This window comes from Hibiscus syriacus, unplaced genomic scaffold (assembly GCF_006381635.1).
Source record: "Hibiscus syriacus cultivar Baekdansim isolate YM2019G1 unplaced genomic scaffold, ASM638163v2 tig00109987_pilon, whole genome shotgun sequence".
Lineage (NCBI taxonomy): Eukaryota > Viridiplantae > Streptophyta > Magnoliopsida > Malvales > Malvaceae > Hibiscus > Hibiscus syriacus.
In genome coordinates this window covers 1,032,706-1,056,197 of record NW_024062550.1, presented here as the reverse complement: position 1 = coordinate 1,056,197, position 23,492 = coordinate 1,032,706, and the positions used below count along the sequence as shown (strand labels likewise).

General features: G+C 34.4%; 1 protein-coding gene and 2 pseudogenes across 1 annotated transcript in view; all 3 read left to right on the top strand.

The window, feature by feature from the left end:
• Positions 1-539: 539 nt before the first annotated feature.
• Positions 540-23,492, top strand: part of LOC120211887 (TOM1-like protein 9) — a 37,859-nt gene continuing 14,906 nt past the window's right edge. Inside the window, exons 1-11 of the mRNA XM_039210355.1 lie at positions 540-869; positions 1,457-1,535; positions 1,672-1,770; positions 1,843-1,956; positions 2,154-2,311; positions 2,929-3,010; positions 3,243-3,328; positions 3,802-3,993; positions 4,498-4,964; positions 5,180-5,818; positions 12,725-12,750. Of these exons, the coding sequence (XP_039066286.1) occupies positions 769-869; positions 1,457-1,535; positions 1,672-1,770; positions 1,843-1,956; positions 2,154-2,311; positions 2,929-3,010; positions 3,243-3,328; positions 3,802-3,993; positions 4,498-4,964; positions 5,180-5,799 (1,998 nt within the window). The 5' untranslated portion in view covers positions 540-768 and the 3' untranslated portion in view covers positions 5,800-5,818; positions 12,725-12,750. The remainder of the gene's footprint in view (positions 870-1,456; positions 1,536-1,671; positions 1,771-1,842; positions 1,957-2,153; positions 2,312-2,928; positions 3,011-3,242; positions 3,329-3,801; positions 3,994-4,497; positions 4,965-5,179; positions 5,819-12,724; positions 12,751-23,492) is intronic.
• Positions 8,461-10,811, top strand: LOC120211891 (annotated as a pseudogene).
• LOC120211885 lies at positions 17,362-23,325 on the top strand (annotated as a pseudogene).

Sequence of the window (23,492 nt, the reverse complement as noted above, 5' to 3'; positions counted from 1 at the left end):
AACTAAAACTAAACCGAACCCAAAATAAAAAAATCTAGAAAAATGAGTTGAAACCCATTTCGACCCTAAATATATAAAATACAATTATTTTTGTTTTCACCCATATAGTAAATATATACCAAAGAAATATCAAATTTAAAGAAATTCAATTTTTATTATATATTTTTTATGTAAAATTCTATTACACTTTAATTCAACTTAATTTTTAAAATTTTAGAATAAACAACTATAGATGTTTTTACTGATGTTAGGATTAATTAATTGTTTCAATCATTAGAAACCAAACAAACTAATTGTACAGTTGAGAAAAAAACTGAAAACGACATCGTTCTTCACAAATCACCGAGTTCAGTTATAAAAGATAGAAACTTAAAAAGAACCGTCGGATGTAAGGGGTCATAAATCCAACGGTATGAGGAGAAGTACAACTAAAACACGTGGCCGATGGTGGTTGGGCTTTCCTTTTTTTATTTCACCACCCAAATAATTGAAAAAATTATATAAAATAAAGGGAAAGTGGATATTTTTTCAACGGAAAAAAAGAAGGGAAAAAGAAAACACTATTTGATTTGATCTCTGAAACGAAAGGTTGAAGGCGAGAGAAGCGAGGAAGAAAAGCGAGAGACCTGCGGAGTTTGGACTCTTTGGTTTACTTGTTAAAAGGTAGCTTTGAGCGTTACGGAGTAGCCTGCCGTTCGCAGCGATCGCGCCGGACGGCGATCGGAATCAGAGTATTTTTATTTCTTTGTTTTCGGTGTGTAAGCGAAGATGGTGAACTCTATGGTGGAGAGAGCTACGAGTGACTTGCTGATCGGACCTGATTGGGCTCGGAATATCGAGATCTGCGACATGCTTAATCACGACCCTGGGTATGCGTCGCTCTGGATTCCAAATTTCCCCTCTCTTCTCGGAAGTTGTTATTGCTCTTTTGATTCGATCGGTGATTGTGTTCAATTTGATTTTGAATAATGAATATGAAGACTGTGAATCTAGATTTATGTATTGGATTTGCTTTTACTTTTTCATTTACATTTTTTTAAATAATTATCCTCTTGTTCTGCTAGTGATCAGCACGTAAATTTAAAGGAATAGATTTGGTTCATGAAAATTTTCAGGATTGATTAGTTTGTTTTGCTTTTTCCTTCTTTGTTCAACCTGTAATTTATTTAATGGATGTATTTGATAATAACACTGCTTTGAAGGTAGTTTTACTTGAGCAGCGTAATGATAATTATGTTTTATACTGTTGTTTTCTGTTAATTATTTTTGGTCGCTTTTGCTGGTTGCTTTTTATTCATTGTGACTTCTTTGAAAGTAGAAAGACCTATAGGTTTAGTTTTCTGATTTTTCTCCCTCCAGAGGAGAAACACTAGATGGCAACAGGATTTATATCTTTTAAGTTTGAATATTTTTTGCTTTCTTAAATCTAGTGGTGAAATTTTATGATTATAATCAGGCAAGCAAAAGATGTCGTGAAAGGAATAAAAAAGAAGCTTGGAAGTAAAAATCCTAAAGTTCAACTCCTTGCACTAACTGTAAGCTGCTAGTAACTTTTTCATTGATTTCCACTAGTCTCTGGATATAATGATCACTTTTTTTTTTGCCTGTTATGTCACCATTTTTGTAATTGAACTAAAATTGTTTAATTTTGGTGTACTTTCTATGTTCTAGCTGCTAGAAACTATCATTAAAAACTGCGGGGATATTGTCCATATGCATGTTGCAGAGAAAGGTGTTCTTCATGAGATGGTTAGAATAGTCAAGAAAAAGGTAGGGATCCCATATTGTAGTTATTTTCTTCTTGTAAAACTTATTCTCAGTTTTTGTATTGTTCAATTGTAGCCCGATTTTAATGTTAAAGAGAAGATATTGACTCTGATCGACACTTGGCAAGAAGCTTTTGGAGCTGCAAGGGCAAGATATCCACAATATTATGTTGCATATCAGGAGTTGTTGGTATGTCTGCTTAGAGGCCTCTCATCTTAAGTTGTATGAGTCTATGACACATGCTGCATTTCTTGTGATCCAATTCTCCATATGTTATTCTTCATTTGTGACTTACTCAAAACACATCTATATGCAAAGACTACTTCTACATAATGTGGCTTTTTTCCCCTTTCCCCACCTCTGAGGCAAATTGGTTTATTGTTCAGCGTCTTGGGGCAGTATTCCCACCAAGATCTGAGAGGTCTGCACCCGTACTTACTCCTCCTCAAACACAACCTTTGTCTTCTTATCCTCCAAACATTCTCAATTCTGATCAGCAAGACACAGCTGGGTCATCAGCAGAGTCAGAGTTTCCATCCCTGAGGTATTGGCATTTTTGTTCCTCAGTTTCTTAGTGGTATAAAAGCATGGTTGTTTTTGTATTTTGCACTATTCGTATTCAGTTTCATGATGGCCTAGGTGTCTGTGTGTGCATGTTTTAAACTTTCTGGATAATGTCTTTGTAAAATTTGTGCTGCAGTAATATGGTTGTGCCGAAGGCTGCTGCCCGTACTAGATTATTGTTATTATTGTCTAATGAACAAATTACGGGGCTTACTGAAATATTCTTTTTGATAATTGCTTCATAAGGCTAAGAGTCCATTTCATTTTCCCGTATGAATTATTTAGTATTTTCTCTGTATTAGAATAATTGTCAAAGCGAACTCTTTATTCACTCCTTAATGTATTGGGTGAAAAACTTCCTACTTTTTTCAACTTCATTTTTGGTCATCACATCAGTGCTCCCTGTCCTTAGCTGGTAAACATAACTGTGGTGTTGTCATACCAAGGATTATCCATGTCTCCTAGAAATAGAGCAGTAGGGACTTTCCACAGACTAGAGCAGCTATAATAGTTGAAACTATATGAATGTTTCATATTAATGGCAGTGAAATTACATTGCTATACTTTTAGTCTTTTAACAGAAGTTTCATTTATCAGTATGACAGAAATTCAGAATGCACGAGGTATTATGGATGTCCTTGCAGAAATGCTAAATGCAATAGATCCAGGAAACAAGGAGGTATTTGTTCACAATTTGATATGTATGAAAAATTTGTTTGGCTGTGCTCAAATTCAACAGATGGTGTACCGTTTTATCTGTGTAAACTTATGTTTTTCCAGCTCTTATGAAAATGTTTTCTAAAGTTTACATCAAGTTTCAAGCTGCTAAATCTGAAGATATAACGCTGTTGTGATTTCTGTAAGTTCATTTTCTATTTGCATATTTACTGGTCTTTCTTCTACCATTTCAGGGACTTAGGCAGGAGGTGATTGTTGACTTGGTGCAGCAATGCCGTAATTACAAACAAAGAGTTGTACATCTTGTTAATTCAACATCGTAAGGAAACCTTCTTTTACTGAAACTTCCCTGCGGTCCTTTGTACTTTACATAAGTTTGTGACTTGATGTTATAATCTTTTTCCATGGATGTGACCTACTTTTCTGCATGGAACTCTCTTTTTATTTCGTGGTCCTTAAGGCGTCTGTGCTAGTATAAATTGTTAACATACATTATCAAAATGAGGTAGTGAAACCATGTGTTGAGGTTGAAGGACTTCATTACTTTATTCAATCATATTCTATTTGTTGCTATGGTGATAAGAAGCTGGAGTAGTCTGAAGGAATTCATTTATTTATCAAAATCTTTTTCCCTAATCTATGCCAATGAGTATCTTTTTGGGCGTGTGTATAAATCTTTGTGATATTTTCACTTATTATGCCATGTATTCTAAGCATTGAAATTTGTAAGCAAATTGTCTTAAATACTTTTTATATTTAAGATACATATCACCTTTTCGTTAATGATTGTAGGGATGAGTCGCTTCTATGTCAAGGTTTAGCATTGAATGATGATTTGCAGCGCTTACTAGCAAGGCATGAGGCAATAGCTTCAGGAACACCTTCTCAAGCAAACAATCCTAAGCCTGAACCTGCAAGAGAACTTGTGAAAGTCGACAGTCCACTAATTGATACTGGAGACAGTGGCAAGCCGTCCGAGGGGAGGTAATTAGGCTTCTTTGAACTGGATTTGCTTATGCAGGGATCTGGGATTAAAATTATTGGTATTCTGTATTTTTGTTTATTACGGCAAATTGTAGGAATATGCTTAGAATTTCAAGTTCTGTTTGTTATATATGCTGCATTATACTTCTTTTCTCAAGCATTACTGGTTGAAACCAATATTTTTCTTGGCATCGCGAAACTTGGTTACCAGTTTCTTTCATCTATTTGAATCATTTGTTTTGAGGAATCCTCGGTATGATTTAGTTCTGGGTTTTTTGAAATGAATTACATGATCGCGTGTGCCTGGTGATGTTAAACTGGCAATCTTTTGAACTCTTTAGATTAGAGTGATTAGTAGTGTATTTACCTCTATCAGGAATGGTTGAGTTACTTATCAAATGTTAGGTTGCTAGGATCGGCATTGAAATTCATTTAATTTTGGGTTTTCCCTGCATCTAATAATTCCGGTAGCTTGAGTTTTAATTAACAGGATTTTTTTCACAGATCCGCTTCAAGCACTGTCGAAAGTTCACCATTCAATCAGTTATCGCTTCCTGCTCCACCTGCAACTAATGGTTCAACTCCACCGGCTGCCAATCCCAAAATGGACTTGCTTAGTGGCGATGACTTCAATTCACCAAAGGCAGATAATTCACTCGCCCTTGTTTCTTTGGGAGAACCACAACCACAACATGCAACTCCTGCATCGCAGCAAAATGCCCTCGTTCTCTTTGACATGTTCTCCGATGTTAGCAACACATCTAATTCTGTCAACATCCAGTCTTCTGGTTTGGCCGGACAAACCAACTCTTTGACTCCTCAAATTCAGCAGCAGCAGCAGCAGAATTTTCATGCGAACGGAACTGCACCAAACATGGTATCACCTCAATATGAGCAGCCATATGCTCAAGGCACAGTTCCCGCCTGGAATGGTCAGCTGGTTCAGCAGCAGCCCCCGTCACCTGTCAATGGTTTGTTTCTAATTATAAAAGGCTTCTTATTGCGCAAGTATATCATTTACTTTCGGCACAAATCCCTAGGAACGGACACATTTAATCATGGCATGCCACATGCCATTCTAGGAAATTAATAATGACATTCTAGGCATCTTTGGGTAGGTTGCATAACTATATTCTTGCTTACACTACATTATCTTATGAACCTTTCTTTTCTGCACGCGGAGAAGTTGCCCCGGGTAGTGATTCACTTCCGCCGCCACCCTGGGAAGCACAGGTAGCAGACTCTAGCCCACTTGCAGGTGCTCAGCATATGGGAAGTGATCAGATGGCGAGTATGTACATGCAGCCAACCACAGCCGATCATTTACCGACGATTAATAATCATGTGGCTCCAGTAAATCAGTTTGCTGGTTATCACCCACAGCCTATCCAGAGAGCACCACAGTATATGGGCATGCTTCCGCAGCAAATGCCAGCGGGCCAGATGGGTTCAATGTATCCCGGTTCCATGTATCCTCAGCAAATGCCAGCGGGCCAGATGGGTTCAATGTACCCTCAGCAAATGGCAGCAGGCCAGATGGGTTCAATGTACCCTCAGCAGCAGATGTACGGCAACCAAATGGGAGCATACGGGTACGGTCAGCAACCATATCTCGACCAGCAAATGTACGGGCTATCCATCAGAGATGACAACGCCCTGAGAAACTCTTCCTACCAGCTTCCCACTTCATCTTACACCCCACCGAGTAAGCCTTCGAAACCCGAGGACAAGCTGTTCGGAGACCTCGTTAACATGGCGAAAACTAAACCAACAAAACCCACTCCTGGAAGAGCTGGTAGCCTGTAAACCAGGGTTTAGTTTCTCCCTATCTACATAATTTTTTATGACTATTTTCTTTTATTTTTCCCCATTTTCTCTCCTTAAATATCTTTCATATTCCTACATACTATTGTGTTGAATGTTCTGTAAAGAAATTAAACATTTAAAATGTGTTTAATAATCCTATTAATTTTTTATTTAGTATAGAATTTTTAATAAGGTGTTGAATATGAATTTTTATTTTTTTTATTCAGGTTATCAATTTGATTGTACATTGTAATGCTGTAATGATGAATTAACGTGGTATTTCAGATTGTACTTTTTATGTTTTTTTATTTTCAAAAATGAAGATTTTTAATTCTTAAATATATCTTACACAATTTTTAGATTATTTATTGATTTGATGTATAAGACAAAAGTAATGCCATTATCACAGGGGTTGTCATATTAGTGTATGGTGTAATTTTCAACAATTTCGTTAAATCTTAATTGAATTTATTCCAATTGGCAAAAGAAAAGCAAAATATTGAAGGTCGATTAAATAGAAAAGTAGGGTTAAATTGATAAAATTGTAAAGATTAAGGGCTAAATTTGTGGTTGTGGTGTGGTTAATTTTTTTTAAAAATAAAATGAAAAAGAGAGGTTACCATTACCATTTAATCTAATGGCCCAAGATTTGGTTCGGTCGTGATCGAACTCGAATCCGTTTGGTTGAATCAGGTTTAAGTAGGAACGAGTTCAATCCATGCTTAAATTAGGGATAAGTATTTGATTCGAACTTGATAAATTTTGATCCAATTAGATTTTATAGGGTTAGCTTTTAAAAAAAAATAAGGTTCGAATTAGGTTTAAGTTTAATATAAAAAAAACTTACTCAGTCCAAAATATTAGTATAATTAATTTTTATATATCTAGGAAAATAAAATCTAGTCGCTTTCCTCATTATCCTCAGTTTTTCTTTTTTTCTTCTTTACAACTTGTATCAATTTTATTGATAAATTCAATTTTTTATTCTTTAATTTTATTTAACCGACACCGACATCGGTTTTGATGTTGATTGCCGCCCGCCGGTTATATTCTTTTTTTTTTTCTTTAGTTTTTTAATAACAATAATCGTCTTTGTGACATGTTCTCTACCTTTATGACACGTTATCTCTGTCTTTGTGGCACGTTTTTCTTTGCCTTTGGGTAGTTTACGTTTTTTACTATTGTTTTCGTTTATTTTTTTCTCAGGGTTGGGTTTGACATCGCCACGACTGATCAAGATGACACTTATTTGTTATCATGCTAATCTTCCCTGCTTTGGATCATCGGATTGATTTGGATACGCGCTTTGCGTTCATGGATAGTTTTCTCACGTCGCTGGAATCTAATTTGCAATTTTTCGATGGTCTTTCAATAGCTTCATCTCATTTTGTGGTTTGTTTGCCGATGCAGTCAAATTTATTCTTATCTTTATTTTGTTCGAGCTTTTTGGTTAGTTTTTTTAACATTTTCCTTCTTTGGTCTTTATGTGATCTAGGTGACTAGTTTTTGTTTATATGGTAATAGGAAAATGTCATAATTATATTTTAGGTTTACGGTTATACTTGTAAATCTTCATTATAATTTTGGATATTTTCTATTTTTAATAAAACTAACGACTTTCTATAAAAAATAATAATTATTATAATATTTTTATCTATATTTTTTTAATTAGATTTCTATTTCACCAAATAAAATTATATATATATATATATATTCAAGTGAAATCGAGAGTACGAGTTTTATCTTAAAAATAGGGTTTAATTGGACCAAACAAAGCTTTCTTATTAGTCAAATGATGAAGGGAATTGTGTTATTTTAGATAAGAGCCAAAAATTTAACCCGACCCATTCTCGTATTCTTTAGGTTTACTATAAAAATAAGTGCCTAAAAAATTGACTAACATTTTCTACATTATATTTTTAGATGCATACCGTTAAAATTTTTTGTTAAGTGACACATGTCATATTTAAATTTTCTTAAAAACGTATACTTTAAAATAATATTTTGTTTTTAATATATATATATATGTGTGTGTGTGTAACAAGTGTCACTTATAAGTTTTTAAAGAATAAAAGTGTAATGTACCTATTTTTAACAAAAAAAAAAATCTCTAAGCACTAAAAATTAATTTTAGATATAGTTTAGGGGCTCATTTTTATATTATTCTTTAACCCATACAACCGGAGACTACTGAACCGACGGTTTCTCTCTCTCTCTCTCAAATCTCACCATCGAAATCAAACCACAGGCCAATTCACATTTCATTCTCTCTTCTCAGGGAACTTCATCAGGTCAGATTCTAATAAGCTCGCTTTTATCTTTATTTTTTGATTATCTACTTGATCTGATCTCGCAAACCCTTAGGACTCTGATCTCAAACAATAAAAACTTCAATTTATTTTCAGTGGAAAATCCTTAACATAGTTGCTTTTTCTATTTTCAATTTTGCAGCAATCTGCCTGATCGATATAGGAGTATATAATTTGTTTTGAAGCATCCTTGAATCCCCTGCAGAGCAACGAGAAATGCAGGTTAATTGATGTTTATGTAGATTTTTTTTCTTGTATATTTAATCGAATAAATGGAGATCACCTATGAATTCAGTATGGGTTCTCCTTCGAAGAACAAATTTACCCTGATTAGTTTAGTTGAAATCTTTGTATGAAGGCATCAAGAGCAAGATTGTTCAAGGAATACAAAGAGGTGCAGCGAGAAGGCGGCCGATCCCGATATTCAACTTGTTTGTGATGATTCCAACATATTCAAGTGGACTGCTCTTATTAAGGTTGTTCCTAAACTGAAAATGGAGTAAAAACGAAAATTGCAAACATTATTGTTGTCTATGTTTACTAGACTTTTTTTCCGCAATACATATAAAAATATGAAACAGTTTTCTTCTAGAATTGATTATACTCGTGTCTAGAGACATACTTGTGTTCGATATTCACCTTTGAATCCTGGGTACATTGTTGTTTTGGTTTTTTCTGAATTATGTAGCCTTCTTTTGTATAGGGATCTCCTGAGACACCGTACGCAGGCGGAGATATGAAACAGTTTCTTTTTTTAAAATTGAATTAACTCGCGTCTAGATACATACTTGCATTCGATGCTCACCTTTGAATCCTGGGTACATACATTGTTGTTTTGATTTTTTCTGAATTATGTAGCCTTCTTTTGTATAGGGGCCGTCTGAGACACCTTACGAAGGCAGAGTGTTTCAGCTAGCTTTTGCTGTTCCTGTGCAATACCCTTTGCAACCCCCTCAAGTTCGGTTCTTAACAAAAATATTTCACCCCAATGTGCATTTCAAGGTATGATCTCCTTTATCTACCTGAATATTGATTGCATAAAATTGAATGAAAGAAAGATGTGCTGATGCTTGAAGATAGCAATAGCATCTCAGTATCTGATTCATTTTCGACGACTTTCCATTCTATTTTATTGGGGTAAGTTTGAGTACTTACTTGGAAGCCATAACAAAATAAAATAACTTGATGAAGTATTTGAGGTTATACACGAAAATATGTATTGGTTTTTGCAAAATTGTGCATTTTCTATGAATGTATTTCTTACTCTTTTTTCCTATATATGGTAGTATTCAAGGTTGTCGATGAGAACCGTTCTCTCCAAGAGATCGTATGAGGCTAAAAAAGATTCTGCTTTCATTTAGTAAACTCTATCTCCTCCAAGTTGGAGCAAATCCTTAGTTTTCATATGGCTTTGTTTTAAGGTAAAGTACACAAGTGTTAACTGAACTTGCTCAAATGATTGTTTTGGTCACTGAACATTCAAGTTACAAATAGTCATCAAAATTTGAAACGGTTACAAAATGGGTGTTAAATCTATCCAGCAACTGTAAATAATCATTAAATTTTATCAAAATGGTCATTAAATTCATAATGATCATCTTGTAACTTTTGAAAGTTCAGTGACCAAAACAATCATTTGAGCACTAGTTCAGTGACCTCTGGTGTACTTTACCCTTGTTTTAACTACCAGATGTCAAGAAGTAATTGGGTCATAATGTCAGAAAATGAGAATTAAAGTCGGTGACGTTACAATCTTCTATATGAACAAATAATCTGCTCGAGGACTTGTTTTACTGGTGGAAGAAGGTCGAGCTTTGTCATTCATTTCAATGCCATATATATTATTCGAATCCCCCTTCCATTAAGTGTACATATAATTAATATGTAAGATGTAATAACTCCATGTTCAATTAAGAATTTGGTCCATATTTATTAATCTGATTTCTACAGACGGGGGAGATTTGCCTTGATATATTGAAGAATGCATGGAGTCCTGCTTGGACACTTGAGTCTGTTTGTAGGGCTATAATAGCTTTAATGGCTCATCCAGAACCCGATAGCCCGCTTAACTGTGATTCAGGTAAGTTTGTGTTTCTTTTCTGTTTTTAACATATGAATTTACCTAGGGTTGTAAAGATTATTTTTAAATGTCAAATTGATTTAAGAGTATTCTTTTACTACCTGGGATGTGTATGTATATTGTTCTTCTTTCTGACAGGCAATGGTAAAAAAAAATGTAAAGTGAACCAAATGGTATGCCTATGCTGAACTGAAGAAAAAGCGAATTGCATACCTTATCGTTCCGCCTGAGACCTCTCAACGGTGTCCCATTTTCTTTGTTTTCCCTTCCCATTTCTATTTTTCCTCCAGCCTTTCGAGCAATCAGTAGGTGCGACTAAAATAGTTAGTGTTTTCTTGGGGTTTTGATATATTAGTACCTGTATAGGCTATATAAATCATGTGCATGTTTAAGCTGCTTTAATGCTCGATATCATCGATGAACACTTTTCCTACTGGACAGGCAATCTTTTAAGATCTGGTGATACGAGGGGATTCCAGTCCATGGCAAGAATGTACACCAGACTTGCTGCCATGCCTAAAAAAGGGTGAACCCTAATGGTGCTGCTGCGAACCGTTATCAGCCGCAAGAGCCGGTTTTTATCCGCGATTCACCTGTTGTACTTGTCAAATATGAATTTCAGGTATAGTTTCTCTACGTGGAGTTTATTTGCTGAGGATAATGAAACAACATTGATGTGTTCATATATGTAGGTCATCAAGGAGACATTATCCTAAGGGAAATTGAATTGTGTCTGAAATCTAAATAAGATTGTTGCAATTGCAATTCTAGTTGTTCATTGTTGCAGTTCTAGTTGCAATTGAAATCTGACAAGTATAATAACAATTGTTGTCCCGATTAGAAATAATTCAATAAATTTAAATCTTCGTATTTAAAAGTATTTTAGTTTAATCTTTTTTCACGATATTGTCGAACCAATTGAGTCCATCCGATTGAAAATTAAATTGAATACAATTTTTTTTCTTTGATTGAGCCAAGGGGATTACAAATTGATAGAATTTCTAAATATAAAGGGTTAAATTGATAGAATTATTTCTGATTAGAACCAAATTAATAAAGTCTATAATGTTTTTGACTAAAATTATTATTTTCAGGCCAATCACTAATCCATATAATATTTAATGGTTAGTGACATGTTTATAATAATTGTTTAATTGAGTGATTAAAATGTAACTTTTTTAACCAAAAAAAGTAACTTTTAGAAACAAGTGACCCATTTGTAATTAAACTAATAATTGAGTGATTTGAGTTGTATTTTACCTTTTTTGGTTGCAAAATTCACATTGATTTGATGATTAAAATAGGAAAAAAAATAATTTCCCTAATAAAGTTGAAGGGTCAAAAATATTATACTGTCATGTATCCTTTTAAGGTTTATTAGACATTAATAATTTTTTTTATGATAATAATAAATTTTAAGGTTTATTATACTGTCATGTTCAATATTTTTGACATTTAACTACACATAAATATGATAAACATGACACTATAAAGGGATAATAATGAAATTACTCCCTACGTTTACAAAAATGATCACTTTGTTCTCTATCTTTTTTTTAGAGCATTTTAACCCTTAATAGTTCATTTTGAAGGAAAATGTCCTTTGATTAAGTAAAAATTATTAGTTGATTGACTCTCCATGTTTCATACGGATTTTGCAAATCCACGTGAACCTGCCACATTAATAGGAAACGTTGATCATTAGTCGACTAATGATTTTCATCCATCCGATGAATATTTTCTTCCAAAATAAAACGTTGGAGACGGGATTAAAACATAATTTCTGTCGGAGAAAAAACACAATCAGATCCATCAAATATTTTGTTGTTAGGGATTTAAATTGTAGTTGTGATTATATTTTTGATTGTATCGTGTTATCGTGATTGCAGACATAATGAACACTATTACAGGAATTTTAAAAACAATTAGGGTTGTAAATGAGACGATACATATCGTTACTCAAACTCGACTAGGTCAAAGTTTGATAAATATTCTATTCAAATTAACTCGAATCGACTTCTTAACGAACCGAAATGAGATACTTGATACTCGACATTAAAGCTCGCCAACAACTCAAAAAATAATATATTAAAATTTTGTTTTTAAAAATTAAATTATTAATAATATTAACATTTATGTGTTGATTTTTTTAAAATATAATATAAGGTTATTATATACTTAAGGATCAGGTCCGTGTTTGAGCTTCAAATGAGTTAAATTTACGATTTTTTTTATTACAAACCTTTTTGAGCTTCAATTCATAATTTCGAATTCAAATCAAACTTAAAAATTTTAAGTTCATGAAATTTCGAACCGAATCAACTCGAACTCAAGAATACTCAAACACCACTCGACTCTTTTACAGCCCCAGTAACAATGCACATTAGCTCTTTAAAGGAACATTTAATTTGAATTTTACAGTCTAATTTGATACATAATTGGGTGTTGGGTGTATGGCCGTAATGGCAGAAAAGGAGGGGCCCTCTCCCTCTCCGCAACAAAGGGATGATGTTTTTTTTCCCTATGTATCCTTTTTTTTTTCTTTTCTTTTATTTATCATTAGTTCCGGAGTAAAAAAAATTCGACTCGAGTAAACAATTTGAAATTTTTTACTCGACTCGACGTTATGAAACTTGACTTGACTTGTCTTGACTTGATTGATAATTTCATAAAGTCGATTAAAAAAAACAAATAGATTTTGAGTTATAAAATATGACTCCAATAACTCAAAATTCTTAGTTATTAGTAGATTGATTTTTAAATTCGAGTCAAATCCTCGATTATGCATGATATATACATATCACATAGTAAAAGATACGGAGTAATATATATGTATATTGTATATGATTTTAGAAAACTGTTTAGATTGAGATCAATTAGTAACATAACATTGTAAATATTTACAATTAGATTTAAACAGAAAGTCGAACAACTTGACTAGAACTCGAATTTTACAAACTCGACTCTATAAAATTTTAAATAAAATTTGAGTTATAAAATATGACTCATCAACTTGACTAACTCGAAACTTTTTTATCCGACTTGACTATACAGAATATTCATCTCTAAAATATATCCGAAACACAAACTTATTTAAATTCGATAACTTTTAAAAAAAGAATGATTATTTATTTTTTTAAAATAATTGAGAGTAAATAAAAAATAATATATATTAAAAATTTGTTCATTTTTATATATATTTATAAATTGTATGTTGGGAGAAACATATGGTTGATATGATTTTGTCCGTCCAAGTCACATACTGCATGTAACAATGCCATTATATGTGTCCTCGTCTGTTCTATAATTTAAAATTAGGGTTGAGCAATGAAATCGAGAAAATCGAAAATTTGATTTGAATCAAACTATTTAGTTTTAGGGTTTTAATATGTGGTTCGGTTTAAAAAATAAATATATAATTCGTTTCGGTTTCGGTTTTTCTATATACAAACAATTTGAACCGAATTAAAAATAAAAGAAAAATAAGTATCCAAAACACATTTATTTTGAATTTATTATAAGATAAATTTAAATAAATAAAATATTTAAACTAATAATATTTTTATGAATTTAAATTTATATATTTGCACTCGATTTAAACTTTAAGTTCGCTTTTTTTTTGGTTAAGTTCGAAAAAGAGTGAATAAACCGAACTGAACTGAAAATTGTGGTTTTATATTATTTGGTTTAGGGTCCCATTTTCAAAAATTGACAAAGGGCGGTTCGATGCATATTTGAGTGAAATTTGACTATTTGAAAGTAATCTTGGACTCGTACAAATCAAATTACCTCAGTAGTTAAAAGACCGGGTTGTTATTCTTAGAGATCTCGAATTCGAGAACTAGCGACTGCAGTCGAGCTCATATTAACTTGTTATATATGGTAATTATCTCATACATTAGTAGTAGATTTTTTTTCAACCATTAGTCCTCGAGTTCCTCCTATTTACTACTTTAAACTCAAATCTTTTTATGTTAATCTGTGGTAAATACATGACAGTATCTGTTCGAAGATAACTCTCAACCGTTTGACTTTCATAGCGCTCGAGCCCGAGACCTCAAGGAATAGTAACAATTCCTTTACCACCACATCTACCCCTTTTTCTCCTATTTACCCTAGTCTTCAAGTAAAGAATCCACCATTTTAAATATATAGGAGATTGTAAGTTCAAACCTTTCTCTCCTAAATGCCTTGCATGCATTTACCAAGTAGGCTAAGGATTTGGGGTGGATATTTTTGATGTGAAAATGGGCTAGTTAGGGTTAACAACGCTTACCCCATTAGGGTTTTCTTCTCAAACCAACTCCACGCTCTGTGAGGGCGATTTCATCGCACGCTCCAATCAAACGTTGTTTACGTGCCAAGGCATCTTTGAGACCGCAGATACGACAGTCAATATTAAAAAAATGGAAACGGTAAATTACACATTTAGTATTTAAACTATCAGATTTTATATTTTTAATATCTAAACTTTTAATTTTTCAAAATCATACGTCATATTTAGTTTTAATTTCATTTTTAGTACCTTACCGTTAAAAGCTCAATGGTGATTTGCACGTGACGCTTTTTTATGGATAAATTGCATCATTCATCGCTCAATTATCTTCTCATTCCTTTTTTGGTCATTAAAGTTTATTTTTTTAATTTAGTTACTTATCTTTCAAATTACTCTTAATTTAATCACTCTAAATTTCAATTTTTTATTTCTAATTATATATCAATAAAATAATAATAAAAATATCATTTCACAAAAATTATTAATAAAATAAACTAGAGTGATTAAAATAGGAGTAATTTGCAAGTTGAGCAGTTAAATTGAAAATTTTTAAACTTTAGTACCAAAATAGGAGTGAGAAGATAATTGAGTGATGAATGATGTAATTTAATAATGAAAAATGTAGTGCCATTAAGTTTTTATCTGCAAGGTACTAAAATAAAACAAAAACTAAACTTTAGTAGGGGTGTTTACTATTTGGTTTTAACCGAATTAACTAATCGAACCGAATTACTTCGGTTCATTCGATCATCCACCGAATCAGTTCGATCGGGGAACAATTACTACTTTTTTCAATATTCGGTTAACAATTAATTAATCGAATTAACCCATTAAAAATTAATACCCGATCATTTTTTAATCACACTAGACTCATTAAATTATCAATACCTAATTAGTTTTTAACTCAAATAAAATATACATTTATTATATTTAAATTAATCTAATTATAAAAAAAATTATAAAAAAATCGATTAACCAACCTAAATAATCGAACTTTGTCTGATTCAGTTAATATTTTCGAAAAAAATTGGTTCAATTAACGATTAAAGGAAAAAAGTTTGGTTAATTCATCTAATGGTAATTCGATTCAGTCGGTGGTCGAATTAACCGTTTGAACACTCAAACTGATATTTTTGATATTAAAACGGACCAAAACTAATAGTTTATATACTAAATGTCTAATATACCCAAAAGGAAAAAAGGAAATTAATGCCGATGAAAGGAGCGTGGAAAAACGCGCTGAGATAGTGCGCTTTTTTCACTATTCCAATCTAGGGCCACATCATAATGGAAATGCGATAAGAACCGAACCTCACTTCCACGTGGAATATATCCATTGGTTCCTTTTCCCAGCATTTGTTTGCTCTCTCTTAACTTTCTCTCGAAAATAAATATAAAAAAATAACATTAATATATATATAGGGTAAAGTACAGTCATAGGTCCCTACACTATACTCAAATAATATTTTTAGTCATTGAACTTTCAAATATTAGAAAATTATTGTTATTTTTTACCAAACTATTATAAAATGATCTTTCATTTTATTGAACTATTATGAAATGAACATTAGATTTTTTGTCAAATTAGTACAAAAAGTGACCTTTAAATTCATCAAACTTTATTATCATACAAACAGCAAGATGATTATTTTTAACAATGTGATAAATATAATTACTATTTTGTAGTTTCTAAAAGTTTAATAGGTAGATTTATGATTTGAATATATCTTAGGGGGCTATGATGTATTTTACCCATAAATATTTTGCAGATAATTTTTTAATACAACAACAAAGATCCTCCTTTCAAGGACAAAAGATGAAAAACTCTTTCCTTGTCTACTCTCCTCTCCATGTCTCCCTCTAAAAGAATCGACAAACCTCTCCTTTGTTAAGCTAGGGTTTCTCAAAACTTCGCACTCAAATTATCCACGACGAGCTGCAGATCTCTTTGGAAAGATTCAATCTTCTTCTTGCTGGATCAATGTTCTTTCTTTTGATACCTTACTCTCGATTGGCCGTGAAGAATCGAAGCTGGGTTGGTTTTGGATTTCCTTAGCAGGTACCTAACTCAAACAAAAAAAAGGTATGTTCTTCTCCGATCTAATCACAATTCCCAGCTCTGGGTTTCTTTTGTTTTTGATCTTTGGTTTCTTTTGATTAATATGAGGTTAAGCTGAGCTGGAACTTTTTTATTTCAATTATCTGGGGTTAGTTTACTGTGTTTAGTACGTTAAGTATAGCCTTTTATTTCCATTTTGGCATCTGGGTTTTGCTTTATGAGTTCATATTTTCACTTTTATGGGATATTTTATGTGTTCTCTTCCATCGGTTCTCTGGTGTTGGAAATTATGTTCACTGTTCACTAGCTCGTGAATTCGATAGTTCTGAAACCCTAGATAAAAACTTACATTTTATGGATTCATGTGGGTTATTTTAACATCAAACTCGAAGGCTTCGAGGTGAGTTCTAAATTTGATTGTTTTTTGCTTTGATATAGAGGGGATTAAGACTTTAGTTCATGTTATCTGATAAAACCCTAGCATGTTGTTTACCTTATAGGTGTTAATTGATGATTTACTTTGTATTATAAATGGATGAGTTTTGGTTTTTATTTTATCAGGATGTTATTAACGCATTAACCCAGTAACTGCTCATGTTTATGTTTGATTTCATTGGGATCTAGGGTTTCCAGTTTTGTTCCCTTTGAATAGTATTCACTCGTCTGCTGCTATAAGTTATTATTTTATGTAATAAATCACTATATATAGGGTCTTTCCAGCTTCTCATCCTTTTAGTGTATCCATTTTACTATTTGATTGTTATTTCATATTGAATTTCCGATGAATCATGTAGTTTGTGCTTCAGTTCTTGTGGTATACTTAATATCTTAGTGCTTCATGCATATTGATTACATTGCTTATGGATATTGTTATGCAATGTTCATGACATATCTAATTGTTGTTGCATGTTGGTGTTATCAATTAGTTAGTCACACATAGCATGGAGACAACTACTGTGGTCGAGGAAGCTCATCACAGTTGCAGTTCTAATTTTGTCGTCAAGTCTGTCGAATCACCCATAGAAAACGACTCAATATCCAGAGATCTCGTCAAAGCTGATGACATTGATATTGGGAAGTGTGAACATTTTTCTATCCGGTAAGTCATGATGCTTAGTAATCAGTGCTCTTGTATGTTTGTTGCAGTTCCTCAACTTCTCTATTTTCTACCATTGTTGAAAATGGGTTTATGGTGGCTTTTGTTGAGTGTGGGGCTATACACAGTAAGTGTATGAATCTGAAAAGCTGTCTTTTCCTTGAAATTATTGATCAAAATGGGAATGACTGAAAGAGTTAATTAACATCTCTTTCCTTCTGTTGTTTGTGCTTCCTCGGTAACTTCATAGATTGCTTGTCTGAGTGTGCGCATGGTGACTTTTTGCGCGCTTTTGGGAAAGGATAGAAAATGTTCAGGACATTCTGGTTATAAATTAGTGCATTAGTGGAGGTGTTTTATTCTTTCTTTACATATTGTTGGAGATGGAATGGACTATTGAGGCCAAGTTTCGAACAAATATGTAATGGCATCCAACAAATATGTACAAATGACTCTTTGCAGATATATAGTTCTTTGAGCACCACTTCCTCACTTGCTAGTTGCTATTTGTGGTGCGTTAAGGTGCGTTAACTGTCATGATGGAAGTCATTGCTCGTAAATTCTCTTTATAGATCGAGGAAAACTTATTGCAAGATTTGATATCCATAATTGGCTTCTGCAGATATATAGTTCTTTGATATCATTAATGGTCATGTTGGAAGTCTTCCTCACAAAATCCCTTTGATTTAAATGCAGCGGATATGCGTCTGAGATGCGCAAGAAAGACTGGAAGAAAATTTGGCCATTTGCATTAGATGATGGCCAGGATATATTAAATGAACAAAGCTGTAAGCTTCCTCCTTTACTTGTTCCGAAGTTCAGATGGTGGTGTTGCCAGAACTGTCTACCGGAAACTGGGGCCAAATGCAGTATAAATGAAGAAAGAACTGTTACTGATGATAGTAGCAAATTGAAATCCTTTGGCTCATGTTCCCATGTGCCGTCCCATGGGGATGCTTTGTGTTCATCGAATTTTCAGCAGGCTGGAAAGATTAATGTCGACTCAAGAAAATCCGGTGCTATTGCGTGTGTGAATGTTACTATACCAGTCATAGGTAATATCTCTATCTTAGCTTAATCCTTACATGGTTACTTACCACTGAATTAGGACATTAATTGTTTTGGTTATTTTTTTCCTGGGAAAACAGATATCTTAGAGAATAACAATAATAAGGAAATCCATATTTCAAATTATGCTGGAATAGAAGTTATTTCTAGCCTTATGCGGAAAACGCTTCGTTTAGATGAAAAAGGTATGGCTACCGTGAGTAAAAAGACCATCTAAATAAGCTTAAGTATTTTCCTGCGTTGCGACTGAAACTGGAACTTCATTTGCTGCAATAACACTGCTTCCAATTTCTGCAACAGTGGCCTCTCTGCAGCTTTGTAATCCCGATTTAAAAGATAATGAAATTGCTGGTGCCAAGCTTCCTGAATCAAATGCGGAGTGCATTGTTAAGGATGGCACTGAAACACGTCACACGGGAAAATATGCATGTGATCAACAGATGGAGTTGGTGAAAGGCTCTGAATCCCATGGAATAGCGAGTACGGTTCTGAATGCTATCAAGACTCATAGATATGAACATCCTTCATTGGAGTTAGATGATTGTGATTATGCATCATCTGAAAGTGATGAGGTATTGCCTGGAGCTGTGTCTGGTAGTTTACATCGAAGAAAAAACCGTAAGGTGCGTCTACTGACTGAATTGTTGAGTAAAGGCAAAGATGAAAAAAATGATCTCACGAGTACTGAAGATTCTCCATCCAGTACCATTCCTGATGCATCTATGGGCATAGATTCAATACCTGCTTCCCAAGGTCAGGTCAATTTCCAAGGAAAGGCTACAAGCAGTTTGGCTCGTAGAAAGAAAAGAAAGATGCCGCAGGATGAAGAATGGGTTCCTGGGGAGTTTATGTGCTCTCCAAGCAATGGGTATAAAAGCCTTAAGTTCTTCGACAGAGATGCAGAAACTGCTGATGGAATCACAAGTTCTGATTCAGAAGGTACAAATAACAGAAGCAACTCACAGACTCCAGCAAAGAGCAATTTCGTTAATGCTAAAGTAGATAAAAGTCCTATTCTAGGAAAGAAGAAAAATAAAAAGACCCAGCATTTCGAAGAATTTCCGTCCTTCCATCTGTCTCGAGAAAATGTGCAGAAGGAAAGACAGAAAAAGCCCCTCGGAGATACCTCTAAGACTGATGCCACTGATATTGTTTCGAACAAATCCGGTGATGTATCTACAAGCAGTGGGTTAAATCCCATTCCCGACTTCGCTGCGAAGGCAGAGAAAAAATCTAACCTGTTGAAGAAAAACAGCAAGATTCATCAAGATCATGATTGGCAAGCTTCTGGAATTCCTTGGAACAATGGCATTCTCAAAGAAGGTCCGATTTCAAGGAAAGATGTAGAAATAAGGCAAACAGGGAATTTAGCTTTTCCGCCTGACGTAACCTGGGATGCATCAGCTGAAAATGGACTGCAATCTTCTCTTAGTAATTGCTTGCCTGTTAAAAGATACGATGCAAAATATAGCTCTCCAATTAGAGATGGACAAGGGCATGTTCTCGGTGGATACGGTCCCAAGAGCAAAGATCTAAACATGAACTATGTTTCTCAAGCTGATGCCTACGTTTGGAAGGGAATGTATGTTGATCCCAACAGTAATCAAACCACGTACAAAATACCACTCCTGAATGAGAAGCAGGAAAGATCTCCTGCTGAAGTTGGGAGTTCTTTGAATCAGCTAATGGTATGGGCTTTTGTTCTGTTCTAACGTAGTTGAACCGGCATCTAAAATGAACAATCGAATATATTCACAAGATATTTGTTGCAGAACAGTTTGTGTGATCTTTTCCGCAAATTTGATCTTCTTCCTCTGTAACCAAGTTTTATTTTACATTCAGTTTTGACGTGCCTGAAATATTCAGGTTATGATGAACATTTAGAACAAAGTTTCTGGAGTTTTCAGATTGAACTTTATTGTTGCTTTTGAGCCAAAAACAATTCTCTTTTCTTGAACCAGTTATAAAACTTCAAAAGGTACATAAATCTTTTCCCTTTTTGAGAAAACCGGTTCACATAGTCGAGAACTTTCATGTGCGTGCTTGCTTATTCTGATGGAAAACTGAAGGTTTATCTTTATGCTTACTCTGACCGTAAGTGTTTCCTCAGAATAAGTAATTTCTTGATGGAAAACTGAAGGTTTATCTTTATGCGTGCATGCTTATTCTGATGGAAAACCGGTTCTCATAATCGAGAACTTTAATATGCGTGCATGTATGTTAGCACTGATTAAACATAAGCAATCATGTGAGCTTTATGGAAGACATTTCCCAAGTAATGAGGAATAATTCATCTAATTAATGCATTTGTTTTCCACTTGTTCCGGTCAAACTGAGAGGTTGTTTTCCCCCCATCTCGTCCGTTTCTTTTGCAGGATTCCAGTGGTACAAGAAACAATGGGAAAATTGTGGAGTTTCAGGACCATGCAACAGTTTCTAGGGAACATTATGATAGACGTGTTGAAATAGCATCCGAGCAAGGAGCTGTAGATGACATAATGGAAATTGCTGAACTCATGGCAAAGAATCAGTATGAAAGGTGTCTTCCTGATACCGAAATTGATAAACAAGTACGGGAAACCAGTAACGCCAAAAATCATCAGATGGTGGATCTCAATAAAGCGTATGGAAATGAAGAGATGAACCTGTTTCAAGAGACCACTGATAAACCGAAACCTCAAGCAAAAAACGGACGATTTGACAAATTTTTAAGAGGGGATAATGGGGGATCTAGTAAACAAAAGTCGGATTATTTCTTGAATATGGACCGAAACCAGAGCAGCATGAGCCAGTTGGAACAAAGTTATTCCCCTGCACGCTTTAAGCCTTTTCCTCTAAGTGGAGAGAAGCCGTTGAATGGAGTCCAATTTTCTGCCACCAATTCCATCGAGAAAAACAGTGCTCAAAATTGCCAGTGGGTTGGAAATATGGCCGCACAGAAGACTTCTCATGCTAATCTGCAGGCGTTGGCAGTTTGTAACACATGCCATAGAGCTCCGCAGCAGAGCAAGGAAGCGGCTCACCTATGGCCATCCATGATGCCGAATAGCATGCCCTATATGCCTAGCATCCCTCACAAGTGTGCAGATCAGGTGACAAAGTTAGATGTGCTTAGGCATTGCCCCAGCAGTCTACCTAAGGGAAATATGAGTCGAAATGATGATAGGAGCTTCTTGAATCTGGGTTCAAACTGTGAGAAGCATTGTAGGAAGTTTGATTCCGAAGCCCTTAGAAGGACACATGCAGATTACCCGTTTTCTTGCAAACATAATGGGACAGGGTCGTTAGATCTATATTCTAATGAAACCATACCAGCCATGCATTTACTCAGCCTTATGGATGCAGGGTTACAGTCAGGGGCACCTGTTGATGTTGATGGAAACCAAAGGTTCATTAAGAAAACTCCGTTTCTTCCTGGTCAAAACTCTAAAGAGTTTTCAAGCCTGTCGTCTGGTGGATATAGAACCAATTCAATGAAACATCCGTCATTTGATTGCTATGGTAAAAGCCACTTACCCGGGAGTTTCTGTGAGTTTATGTCAGCCACTGCAGCAGTTGGTCCTTCTACCTCTTCATTCCAGCATGATAAATTTTTTGAGAAAGCATCTGAATTTACTGGTCAGTTTTCACTGAAGTCCAGAGAAAAAATGAAGAAAAAATGCTCAGACTCACAAAGGCAGAATAAAAACCACAAATCTCAAAAAGCTGCACTTTCAAATAGTGGCTTAAGTACAACTTGTGGTTCTATTCCTGTTCATAGTATGCCGAAACTGGCACTTGGAAATTCAGAATTTATGATGTTTTCCGATAAGCTTCATGCAATGGAGCGTGCAACAAAACAGAAGCAGAAGGCCCATACTTCGAGTGCTACTCTTTTCCATCCAAAAAGTGGTTCAGAAAATGGAACCTGCAGCATTAATAGAAACCCTGCTGATTTTTCTGTGCCTGGAGCTGGAAATATGTACATGATCGGTAGCAAAGACCTGAAATTCGGAAGGAAAAAAGCTCCCTCGTCTGCCTCGGCAAAATTGGCTGGACACAAGCGTCAGAGGAAGCTTACAGTTAGAAAAGAGCTCCCACGAAATCGAACTTCATGATACTTTTATATTTTCTGGTAGCATCTCAGAATCATTTTGGACTTTATTTCGGTTTCAAATCGATCTCTTCCCTTGCATTCCCCTACCTGAATTCTTCAATCAGTATTTGACTTATCTTAATCTTCTGCAGGCAAAATCTGATTCACCTCCTTCGACATTACACAACAAAGAAAAGCCTCATAAAGCGACCATATTTACTACTCAAACTAGTATTGTTCTACTCGCACACGCGTTCTCCATTTCCAATCCCGAGGGCATAAAAGAAAGAAAATGAAGTTACGTCCATGGTAAGTCCTGTAAATATTCGCGTACGCTTCGACCCCTGCACACTCTTCCTCATACCAACCGAAAGTATTCCATGTTGTATGCTGGTGTTGTCCTGAAATAGTGTTTGTAAAACCTAAAAATTACCCTTTATTAGTACTCAGAAAGTGTGTGTGTGTGATTTAAATAAGCTGGTATATGCTCCATTGTTGAGCTACTTATTGAGAGTTGAAACAGAACACGCAATCAATCAAATATAATACCCCCTACAGGGATAGTATACCCTTTGTTGTTGGCAATATATTCAGCTGTAATTTATATAGCTCTTTAAGGTTTGACAAATATATATATATTTATATATATATATATATATGCTTCTCTTCACTTTTCTTGTGCTTGCCCATGTTGAGTACTGAATTGGAGAAAGAATTTGAGGATGATGAA